Genomic DNA, 13088 nt, shown 5'->3' on the forward strand with positions numbered 1-13088 from the left:
CTGTATGGACATGTCAATAAGATCCTGTGATTGTGATGGATAGTAGTGGTAGATCTATTTCCTGTGATATGTTTACAAATGTGAGAAGTTTCTTAAATTGTTTTGTTATTTTTACTCTCGCTCGTTCATGGTCTATAATTGATCATCAAATTTGCTTAATTACATACATGTCCATTGCCCTCGTGCCTACTCTATCCCAACACCAACTTTGATTATGAAGACCATTAGTTAGTGAGCTATTTTCGTCATATGCGAGGACGTGGTTGAGTTTTATTTTCTTTATCGAGGTAACACGATATTACCGTCCCTAATACTTTTATTATTGTTCGGGGTTGTATGTGTATGTGTCATTATTTGTCATCGTTTTATGATATCAATTTATACATGGTAATTGTGAATTTTTGATGATTGTCACTATTTCGGTTTGCAATTATATAAGTACGTATTATATATCTTATTGTCAAGAGGGGGATTTTGGTGAGATGGGTTTGGGTAGATTTGAATGACATATATGATTGGTTGAGCACAAGGATTGGAAATCTATAAGTTCGTAAAGGAAACAATTAGATTTGGTAATGGTTGCGTAATGGCTTTTCGTTTGGTTGCTAGGAGATAATGGAGGTACTACGTATTAATTAAGATTGTGTTGTGCTATTGATTCTCATAATATGGAGCTTAAGTTATACTACGATATACCGTGTGGACTTTGGCCTTGAGTTGAGCCTTATTTCATTCGGATTCTCATATATTGATTTTTGGTTCGTATTGTAGTTAAATTGTCTAATCCTTGACCTGACTCGTGGGTGAGTAGCTTAGAGTTTTACTCGCCCGAGCATACCTTTGACTTTATATCAGGCGACCTGAGATACGAATTTTATGCTAATGTACCTGATGCCGAAAGTACGACTGAACCACCCAAACCAGACTTTGGGGAAGAGGTAAACTAGGAAGGGAATGACATAAAGTCACCAGAATCAGAGTAAGCGCGACCTAAGGACTGTTAGGTTAGAGCTAGTAACACCATGACCGGTCTGTTATGAAACCGTGTAAACCTTTGGCTCCTTCTTGTTGTTCTTTTAGTTTGATGTTGTGTTTTTAAGTTAAGCATGAGCTAAGTAATAAGTGTACTTGTTGACAATCAGTTAATTCCATAATAAAACCTTGTTTTCGACTTTAATGTTACTGCGCAATCTCTTATCATGTGTTCTTTTTCTACATGTTGTTGTTGAGTGATTTTGTTGCATAGGAATATGAAAGTTGAAAAGAGGTTACGAGGACGTAACCATGTTTTTAGTTGGGTAGGATTGTAAAATCTTAATGTTTATGTTCAGTTTGTTTGTAGATTGTGGTTTTGATCAAGTTGATGTTCCGTTGTGCGGTACCTATGCAAACGAGTTCTCTATGTTTTGTTCTTACTTCTGATTAGTTGGGTTATGTGAAGATGAGTTAAACTTCGGGACGAAGTTTATTTTTAGGAGAGTAGAATGTAACATTTCGTGTCTGTTATATTTAATTGATGTGTCAAAAGTGTGTGTTAACTGTGATAGAAATGCGTGATGTCCGTATGTACGATAGACAATACCCCTTTTGATGTTTGAGTACGGGAGCGAACATCGGGACGAAGTTTCTTTTAAGGAGGGTAGACTGTAATACCCCGTATCTTATATAATCGATTAAACGGATATTATTATATATTAGTTATTATACATTTCATATTGGTTGCATCGTAATATCGTGAATGTTATTAAGTCGGGTTTATATCGTATATGTTGAGTCGGGCTACATCACATTTTGTCTTTTGGGTCAAGAATCGTATCACCCATCTACCCATCTACATTTACCCAATTACCATACCCGTTTAAACCATTTGCCTTACCCGGAACATGTAACCATCACTTACCCTAAACCTAATCTAAGAGCCGCTCTCCCTCTCCCCTCTTTTAACAGTTGAGTCATTTCTAATTTCATTTTATCATTCATAAAACCATTTCTAAACCTAGAGAGAGGGAGAGGAAGAAGAATTGTCGAGCCTTTCATTTGATTGAAGATTTCTCATCGATTCCAACCTAATTCGATCTCCCTGTTTGTAAGTCGATTTCATTCCATTGTTTATACTGTTTTAAAGTGTTCGTCTTCAAAACGTTTGAAAAGAGAGTCCTGTTTATTTGATGTCTAGTTTATGCATATAAAATCTCATAGTCAAATTCGTTATGGTTTGTCCTAGGTGATTTATTTATGAACATGTCGCTGAAAAGTCCGCGAATCTTATTTGGTTGTGGAAAATGATTTGAAACCCTAATTTTTATGTCGATTCAGTTATGAGGCTTCTTCATACATCATATTTGTATAGTCTAGATGATAATAGGATTTGGAATTACTGCAAAATGATGTTTTAAACTCGTTTTATGAATCAATACTTTTTATGCGATGGTTTCTGTCAGTTTTTGGAAATCAGTCTGAAAACCCTTGATAAGTTTGGAATTTGAGAAAAACACGTTAGATATAAATTGTAGCTAAGACTCATGGGGTTCCAATTCAATTGGCCTTGCATCAATTCGAATTTTCTGGAATTAGTTATTCATTTTATACCGAGTCTGCCATGAGCAGGAAAATCAGGAAAAGTCGTGTTTGTTCTTTAAATTGATATTCCTATTAAGTTATGATGAGTCTAGGTTATGTGCATGATTAATTGACTGAGTAGATGGTAATTATACATAATTATGTTATGTAGGTGATGGATAAGTGAAGGATCATAAGTGATTGCTTGTGTGTGCTTGGATTGCGAAAAGGTAGGGAAATACACTTGACTTATTATCGTTGATGTTGAATTGTGTTGACTTGTTTGTGTTTCGTATGACCAAAGCGTGAACGTTGACTTGCTTCGTGATTGTTGATTTACGTTATGATTCATATCTTGGAAGGTGATTGGTGAATTGATCGTATTGAGTATGTTATCACAACATTTTGTAACCGGCATGATTTTATGATAGATCAGTTCAAAGATATATATATTGTGTTGCATTAATTTCTTTTGAGCATTCATATGCATTGGAGATGGAGGATGTTGTGGTGATGTGGTGTGGTGAAGATGATGTTGTGATAAGGCCCGGGCGGGTTCTGCAGGACTTGCCCTGGTGTCCTCGGTGAAATGCGGATCGGCTACGGTCGATATATAGTCTAGGGGATCGGTATGGTTGGGTGCTCCGGGTTATGAGATATGAGTTGAGATGGAGATGGAGGTGACGGAGGAGCATGCATATCATATTTTGTTGTTTCATTGTATTCCCTACTCAACCTCGTGGTTGACCCCGTGTATTCGTGAACACCTGTGACGATCCAAATATTGGGGAGCAGCTTGACGGTACCTCGAGATGAGATAGGAGCCTGGATGGGAAGGAGCTTGGATTGCCCGACTTAGAGCTAGCCCACTTTTAGTTCTCGTTAGTTATCGGACTTTATTTTCAGTTTTTGAGACTTGTTTCATTTCAGATGTAAACATTTATAAACTTTTAATTTAAAATACTGTTTATCTTTCCTTTGTTATGCACTGCCTCGGATTTCCGAGATGGTAACACCCTTCTTTATCTAAGGAGTCCTAGTCCAGGCCTTTAAATAAATGGGGGTGTTACAAATCAAGTGTCCGACGAAGTGGAGAGAAAGCAGAAGAAATAGAGAGAAAAAGATACGAAACTGATTCATAAACTCTCTTTTATTTTTGTTCAAAATCAGGATGCCCACTAATCCTCGATCAATAATATAGTCGTCAGCTGATCTCCTCAAGCGAATGCTAATCCATACTCCTTTTAACACGATTATTATTTATTAGATTCACATCAATTGAATTTTACAAGGTAGTGTTTGAAAAAGCGGAATGTTAATTACAATTAGTAAACCTATTACTAGTAAATCGAATTACTCAGTAATAAGTAAGTCGGTATATTAAAGTTGTTGAAAATGAAGCTCGTGACTATTCTACCGTCCTCCGCCGACATTTTGAAGATACCCGGCGCAATTATATCAACCTTCATAGTTCCTTAGCAATAAATTGTAATTTTATACTCCCTCTGTCCCGGTCATTTGTTGTCCTTTTTTATTTTGGGGTGTCTCAGTCAATTATTGTCCTTTCTATTTTGGGATTACATTTGATGAACAATTTGATCATTCACACTCAATTTCATCCACATGTCATTTAGTAATTGACCCTCGCCTCTTTCCTTGGTCTTTGTGCCAAAACCAGAGGACAACAAGATGGAGTATTTCGTAATGTAGTACTCTCTCTGTCCCGGTCATTTGTTGTCCTTTTACATTTTGGGGTGTCTCAGTCATTTGTTGTTCTTACTATTTTGAGAATGAATTTGAAGAGTAATTTGATCATTCACACTCAATTTATTCCAATTGTCATTTAGTAATTGACTCCCTCCCCTTTCCTTAGTCTTTGTGCCAAAACCAAAGGACAACAAATGACCGAGACGGAGGGAGTATTATGTATGTCTTTCTTGTGCATAATATTTGCCAAGAAGGCTAGACTATTGTAGGAACGGTAATTTATCTATCCAATTGTCAATAAAAAAAAAGTCAGTATAATGCATATGATAGTTTTACGATCCGATGGCTATATTTCAGTAACAGAAATGCCCGCCAATCCATTCATTTTCCTCTAATTACTCTTGTTCACCCTTCTTCCTTCCCATCCTCAATCGTTGATTCCCCTCGTACAAATTCCCTTCAAATAACTTAATATCCACCAAACCCAAAATTCTCCTTGCCCTTTCAATTAACATTCACCAAACACCATATTTTCGTTGCAACTATGGCATCGTCTGATCGCAAACCAAACAAAGAAGAAGATGAAGAAGAAGGTGGAGGATTCATGGACAAAGTGAAGGATTTCATCCAAGACGTCGGTGATAAAATCGAAGAGGCGGTTGGGTTTGGGAAGCCAACAGCCGATGTGACCGCCATCCACGTCCCCGCCATTGATCTCAAGACCATAGAGCTTATAGTAGATGTTCTCGTACAAAATCCCAACCCCATTCCCATCCCACTATGTGACATTGATTACCTCGTTGAAAGCGAAGGGCGAAAGCTCGTCTCAGGCCTAATACCCGATGCTGGGACCCTCCAAGCACACGGGTCCGAGACCATCAAGGTTCCCTTGAAATTAGTCTATGATGATATCAAAGAAACTTACAAGGATATCAAAGAAGGTAGCATTATACCATACACGGTGGTCGTAAAACTTATAATGGACGTGCCTGTCCTAGGAAAATTGACTCTACCACTTGAGAAAAAGGGTGAAATTCCAATCCCTTATAAACCGGAAGTCGATTTGGAGACGATCAAATTCGAGGACTTCTCATTCGAGGAAACCAAGGCTACATTACATTTGAAGTTGATGAACAAGAACGATTTCGATATGGGGTTGAATTCCTTGGAATACCAAGTTTGGTTAGGGGAAGTAAACATTGGTGGCGCAAAACTTGATAAATCAGCAAATATTGAGAAAAATGGAGAAGGGATCATAGAGATTCCGATAAGTTTTAGGCCTAAAGACTTTGGGTCTGCCTTATGGGATATGATTAGTGGTAAGGGAACAGGGTATTCTGTTAAGGGTAGCATTGAAGTTAATAGTGTCTTTGGCCCTATGTTACTTCCCTTTAGCAAGGAAGGAGGTAGAACTAAGCTTAAGAAAGCCGATGACAATGACGATGATTAGGTATTTAGGCAAGTACTTGATCCGAATGAAAATATTTGATTCTGAAGCGATTAATACCGCCTGTTATAGAGTATACATAAAGATGACTACAACCCTATATCGTTTTGAAATTTTTTGTTGCATTCTGAACCCGTGGCCAAGAGTTATGGTCAATCAATGTTTTTGATCGGGTAAAGTTTGATGGTTCATAACTCCCGGTTAGGACTTCAAAAAGTGGAGCCTTTTCTTTTTCAAATTCACCGTCTTTCGTGATCTTTAGTTTGAAAATAATTTACTTTCTGAACTCATAACCGAGAATTACTTAGGAAAGTAATCCGTTTGGATACTAACACAACGACTTATCTCGGGAAACGGAATTAATATCGACAAAGGGGCCAGCACAATCACAACAACCAGTCAATTCAACCATCAGGACAAAAAAAAGCACAATTATTCTTTTCAACGACAGTTCAACGCTATAGTCAACTGTCTCCAAATTGTGTGTACTTAATTTTTTTTTGATGTAAACAAGAATTTGTGCTTAATTAATCAATACTACGTCTCTACTTCAGTATTAACGACGAAATTTTCGTAACAATACAAAATTATCATCGCATTCCAAATTAATTGTTTGAATTAAAAGGGGTTGATTACAAATATATTATAAATTGCAGATTAAGAAGAAGATACTAAAAATTAGTCTCAGAATTGCAGCAGATGAAGTCGAAGAAGCCTTGAAAGCAATCGTAGCAACATGAACAACTGCATATAAAACCAAATTGATTTAAAATTATTAATCCAATTCTCGTATTTTAAAACAACACCCACGTAAAATATTCCTTCTGTTCCAGTTGATAGTTAATTGTTTGAAATATGTGAAGAAAATTTCAAACAAAGAAAATTATTGACCGGACCAAAGAAGTTTATACATAAATAAAATAAAAAGAGGGAATTGAGAAAAATACCATTGATCAACGATTTGTTCTTGAGTAGATGGGTCTTGATACGCCGTTGTAGGGCGGTCTGTGGTTTGAGTGTTAGGTGGCTCCATTATTTGGGGATTTGTGGGGTGTTTTTTTAAGGCTTTTGGTTTATTATGTGGCAATTGTTAGGCCTATCTATATATATACAAATCTATCTATCTATTTATCTATTTATTTATATTATTAAAAGAAGTTTTTTTGCGAGCGATTATATTTACGGAATTACTTTTTTCACATACGAACCTTACTCTTCCACATACACTTTTTCATTAATTTTCCATTTACTGCCCTTCTTACCCAAAACCTAATCTAATTAGTCCCAAGAACTTGAACAATAGATTCTAATTTTCAAATTAATGAATTAAATTACTTGTTAATGAATTATTAAAATTTATGTTGATTTTTATTTAATATTCTGACTGCTAATCAATCAATCAATACTATATATTAATTCTAGAAACCAAGGGACTTCAATGTAATTAAAGAAAGTTATACATATTAATTATACTATATAGTTTTAAATCACTAGTACCGTGTGATGGACCCGATTAAGGGATCTCAATGCAAATATTATATAGTTTCGGTTAAAATTAAATTATATAGAACCTTGGTAATTAATGGTCAATTTCCTTAAATAAAATAATTAATTAAGATGGTTAATTTCAAGGAGACTAAATAAAAAAATGCTTGGTAATTTTCCTAAATAGTTATAAAAGACTAGAAGATGGTCAATTTTCTTAAAATAAAATAATTAATTAATATAAATATGCACACTTATGGTATTAATTATTATCATCATAAAATCATATATTAAATTTAAAATCTATGCAATTTTATTAAACTTTATTATAGTTTATTAGATGTATAGAGTTGTTAATTATTTAACATACAAAAATATAATATAAGTAGGTTATAAATAATTTAAGTTAGATTCCATAATATATAATATTGCATAATTATTTCGATTTGATTTAATGCATATATTTAATATATTTATATAAATATATAATCCTCTTAAAATTGCATGCCTAAGTGGTAAAAGTAATTTGAATAGTAAAAGTAACAACAACGGAAGTTGTGAAATAATCAATATTAATGTGGCAATAGTGAAAGTAACAATAATTACGGCAGAAGTAGTGAAATTATCAATATTAATGCGGCAGTAGTGACAGTAACATACGGCAGGAGTAGTGAAAGTAACAATGATTACAGGCAAGTAGTGAGATGTTACTACTAATGTTTCATTAATAAGAGTAAAATATTAATAGCGGGAGTAGTGAATTTGTCTCAAAATTTATTTTATCATAATTTGTGGATATGTCATAGAAAAATATATTAATGATAAATTTATGGGTTATGCAACTTTAAGTAATTTTATTTAACAAAAAAAATTAATGATAAGTAGAGGTAGCACGGCGAAGAATAGGGCACCAATACTAGTACTATATATTAAATCCAGAAATCAAGGGACTTTAATGTAATTAAAGAAAGTTATACAAATTAATTATACTATATAGTTTTAAATCACTAGCACTGTGTGATGAACCTGAATAAGGGATCTCAATGCAAATATTATATAATTTGGGTTAAAATTAAATTATATAGAATTTTGGTATTTTTCCTAAACATTTGTAAGAGACTAAATCATGTCAATTTCCTTAAAATAAAATAATTATTTAAGATGATCAATTTCCTTAAAATAAAATAATTAATTAAGATGGTCAATTTCAAGGAGACTAAAAGATAAAAGATGCTTGGTAATTTTCCTAAATACTTATAGAAGACTATAAGATGGTCAATTTCCTTAAAATAAAATAATTAATTAGTATAAATATGAACACTTATGGTATTAATTATTATCATCATAAAATCATATATTAAATTTAAAATCTATGCAATTTTATTAAACTTTATTATAGTTTATTAGATGTATAGAGTTGTTAATTATTTAACATACAAAAATATAATATAAGTAGGTTATAAATAATTTAAGTTAGATTCCATAATATATAATATTGCATAATTATTTCGATTTGATTTAATGCATATATTTAATATATTTATATAAATATATAATCCTCTTAAAATTGCATGCCTAAGTGGTAAAAGTAATTTGAATAGTAAAAGTAACAACAACGGAAGTTGTGAAATAATCAATATTAATGTGGCAATAGTGAAAGTAACAATAATTACGGCAGAAGTAGTGAAATTATCAATATTAATGCGGCAGTAGTGACAGTAACATACGGCAGGAGTAGTGAAAGTAACAATGATTACAGGCAAGTAGTGAGATGTTACTACTAATGTTTCATTAATAAGAGTAAAATATTAATAGCGGGAGTAGTGAATTTGTCTCAAAATTTATTTTATCATAATTTGTGGATATGTCATAGAAAAATATATTAATGATAAATTTATGGGTTATGCAACTTTAAGTAATTTTATTTAACAAAAAAAATTAATGATAAGTAGAGGTAGCACGTAAGGCGAAGCGGGCACCAATACTAGTACTATATATTAAATCCAGAAATCAAGGGACTTTAATGTAATTAAAGAAAGTTATACAAATTAATTATACTATATAGTTTTAAATCACTAAAGATTTGTGTGATGAACCGAATAAGGGATCTCAATGCAAATATTATATAATTTGGGTTAAAATTAAATTATATAGAATTTTGGTATTTTTCCTAAACATTTGTAAGAGACTAAATCATGTCAATTTCCTTAAAATAAAATAATTATTTAAGATGATCAATTTCCTTAAAATAAAATAATTAATTAAGATGGTCAATTTCAAGGAGACTAAAAGATAAAAGATGCTTGGTAATTTTCCTAAATACTTATAGAAGACTATAAGATGGTCAATTTCCTTAAAATAAAATAATTAATTAGTATAAATATGAACACTTATGGTATTAATTATTATCATCATAAAATCATATATTAAATTTAAAATCTATGCAATTTTATTAAACTTTATTATAGTTTATTAGATGTATAGAGTTGTTAATTATTTAACATACAAAAATATAATATAAGTAGGTTATAAATAATTTAAGTTAGATTCCATAATATATAATATTGCATAATTATTTCGATTTGATTTAATGCATATATTTAATATATTTATATAAATATATAATCCTCTTAAAATTGCATGCCTAAGTGGTAAAAGTAATTTGAATAGTAAAAGTAACAACAACGGAAGTTGTGAAATAATCAATATTAATGTGGCAATAGTGAAAGTAACAATAATTACGGCAGAAGTAGTGAAATTATCAATATTAATGCTAAAGAGAGACAAAGAACATACGGCGGGGAGTAGTGAAAGTAACAATGATTACAGGCAAGTAGTGAGATGTTACTACTAATGTTTCATTAATAAGAGTAAAATATTAATAGCGGGAGTAGTGAATTTGTCTCAAAATTTATTTTATCATAATTTGTGGATATGTCATAGAAAAATATATTAATGATAAATTTATGGGTTATGCAACTTTAAGTAATTTTATTTAACAAAAAAAATTAATGATAAGTAGAGGTAGCACGGGCGAAGCCGGGCACCAATACTAGTACTATATATTAAATCCAGAAATCAAGGGACTTTAATGTAATTAAAGAAAGTTATACAAATTAATTATACTATATAGTTTTAAATCACTAGCACTGTGTGATGAACCTGAATAAGGGATCTCAATGCAAATATTATATAATTTGGGTTAAAATTAAATTATATAGAATTTTGGTATTTTTCCTAAACATTTGTAAGAGACTAAATCATGTCAATTTCCTTAAAATAAAATAATTATTTAAGATGATCAATTTCCTTAAAATAAAATAATTAATTAAGATGGTCAATTTCAAGGAGACTAAAAGATAAAAGATGCTTGGTAATTTTCCTAAATACTTATAGAAGACTATAAGATGGTCAATTTCCTTAAAATAAAATAATTAATTAGTATAAATATGAACACTTATGGTATTAATTATTATCATCATAAAAATATATATTAAATTTATAATCTATGCAATTTTATTAAACTTTATAGTTTATTAGATGTATAGAGATGTTAATTATTTAACATATAAAAATATAATATAAGTGGGTTATAAATAATTCAAGTTAGATTCCATAATATATAATATTGCATAATTTTTTCGATTTGATTTAATGCATGTATGTAATATATCAATCAATACTTTATATTAATTCCAGAAACCAAGGAACTTCAATGTAATTAAATAAATTTATACAAATTAATTATACTATATAGTTTTTAATCATAGCACTGTGTGATGGACCCGACCAAGGGACTTCAATGTAAATATTATATAGTTTTTGTTGAAAAATAAATTTAGAGAACACTATAATATGGTGATTTTTCTTAAAATAATATACCTCACTTATGGTATTAATTAGTATAAAGTTGTCAATTATTTAGCATACACAAATATAATATGGTATAAGTATTTTATATTTTGAAAACTATTAAAAGGTAAATAAATTAATCTAGATTTCAAAAAAATATAATATTCCATAATTCATTAGATTTGTAATTTAATTAGTAAATAATAATGATTGCTCTTAAATAATATTCTAATCTAATATTTCAAATCAATACTATATATTAAATCCAAAACCAAGGGACTTCAATGTAATTAAAGAATGTTCTACAAATTAATTATACTATATAGTTTTAAATCACTAGCACCGTGTGATGGACCCGATTAAGGGATTTCAATGCAAATATTATATAGTTTGGGTTAAAATTAAATTATATAGAAGCTTGGTAATTTTCCTAAATATTTGTAAGAGACTAAAACATGGTCAATTTCCTTAAAATAAAATAATTAATTAAGATGGTCAATTTCCTTAAAATAAAATAATTAATTAAGATGTCAATTCCAAGGAGACTAAAAGAAAGAAGATGCTTGCTAATTTTTCTATATATTTATAGAAGACTAGAAGATGGTCGATTTCCTTAAAATAAAATAATTAACTAGTATAAACATGCTGTAATACTCCGTATTTATGAGACTTTGGGTACTCTATCGAGTAGGCCTTACTCTGTCGAGTAAGGGTGAGTTGCGTCTTAAAATAGTTTCTGACCTGTTGGGTACTCGATCGAGTAACTAGGGTACTCGATCGAGTAAGGAGGTACTCGATCGAGTACCTTGGGTACTCGATCGAGTAGCCGGTTTACGGAGAGATTTTCTCGGGTTTTGTTAATTATGCGATTAAGATATATAACCTTTTCCGTCATCATGCTAAACACTTTTGCAAAACCTAATTTACTGTCAAAGAGAGAAAACAAGTACGTTCATCATCTTAATCGCATTGTTAGCAAATCCCGGAGTTTGGAAGGTCGGTTTTCATCGTTGGATATACCGTTGAGATCCTTGCGTCGAGGGTAAGATCTATGTACCCTTTTTGTTGTCTTTCCTTTAAGTTGGTTAAACCCTAATCTAGGGATTTGGGGGTTTTTGAGTAGTTTGTGATTTGGTAGCATTTGTATGTTGTATGATAGGAGGAGGTTTCGTAGAAGAAGCTTTTTGATACGTTGTAGACACCGTCGATAGTTGTGCTTTCGGATAGGATTTCCTACTCGTATTAGTCCCATAATGGGATGATTGTTGATGTGTTGTGGTTGATTGAATAATATAGTAATTGTATTGTGACGGTTTGTTGATTGTGATTGTTTGTCTCTGGTTCTCGAGGCGTGTCCTCGGCTGAGTGGGGTCACTTGCGGGAGTGGCTTCACGCCCTAGTTTCGCCCTTCGTGGAACCCGCCACGGAAGGGGATGTGCACATTAATGGACAGGGTTATCGCTCATTATGAGGAGCGGGGATTTGGTGGGTGCACGGTGCGGTCCCCCTTTGGCGGGGGTGGTCCAGTGGACGATCGGTGATTGAGATTGTTGGAATTGGTGTGGTTGTGTGTGTGACGGTTAAGCTGTCTGTTTATCTTATTGTTGATATATATTGAGTTGTGTGATTAGTACTGACCCCGGTTGTTGTTTTGTAAACCTGCGGTGATCCATTCGGGGATGGTGAGCAGTAATTGAGCAGGTTTGAGTTGAGTCTTTGGGATATATTTGGGAGGTGCCACCGTCGACGATAGAAGTCTTCCGCGTAGCCTTTTAGTTTTATGAGATTTGTATTTCAAAGAGACAGTTGGTTTTAAGAACTTGTACCCGTATTTTGGGATTTGGTTTCAGTTGTACTTTTCACTAAAGTTATATTATTTAAGTTGTTTCGTTATTGTCTTATGAATATCATGCCTCGGGTAACCGAGATGGTAATATCTTCATACCTGAGTGGTCCTGGTAAGGCACTTGGAGTATGGGGGTGTTACAAATGGTATCAGAGCGACGATCCTGAAACCTGTAACCAATGAACCTAATGA

General features: G+C 32.2%; 1 protein-coding gene across 1 annotated transcript; it reads left to right on the plus strand.

The window, feature by feature from the left end:
• Positions 1–4640: 4640 nt before the first annotated feature.
• On the plus strand, positions 4641–6270 carry LOC141623216 (desiccation-related protein At2g46140-like). The gene has a single exon (XM_074439294.1). The coding sequence runs from the start codon at positions 4811–4813 to the stop codon at positions 5714–5716; it is 906 nt and encodes a 301-aa protein (XP_074295395.1). The 5' UTR covers positions 4641–4810; the 3' UTR covers positions 5717–6270.
• Positions 6271–13088: the final 6818 nt, after the last annotated feature.

Source organism: Silene latifolia, chromosome X (genome assembly GCF_048544455.1).
Source record: "Silene latifolia isolate original U9 population chromosome X, ASM4854445v1, whole genome shotgun sequence".
Lineage (NCBI taxonomy): Eukaryota > Viridiplantae > Streptophyta > Magnoliopsida > Caryophyllales > Caryophyllaceae > Silene > Silene latifolia.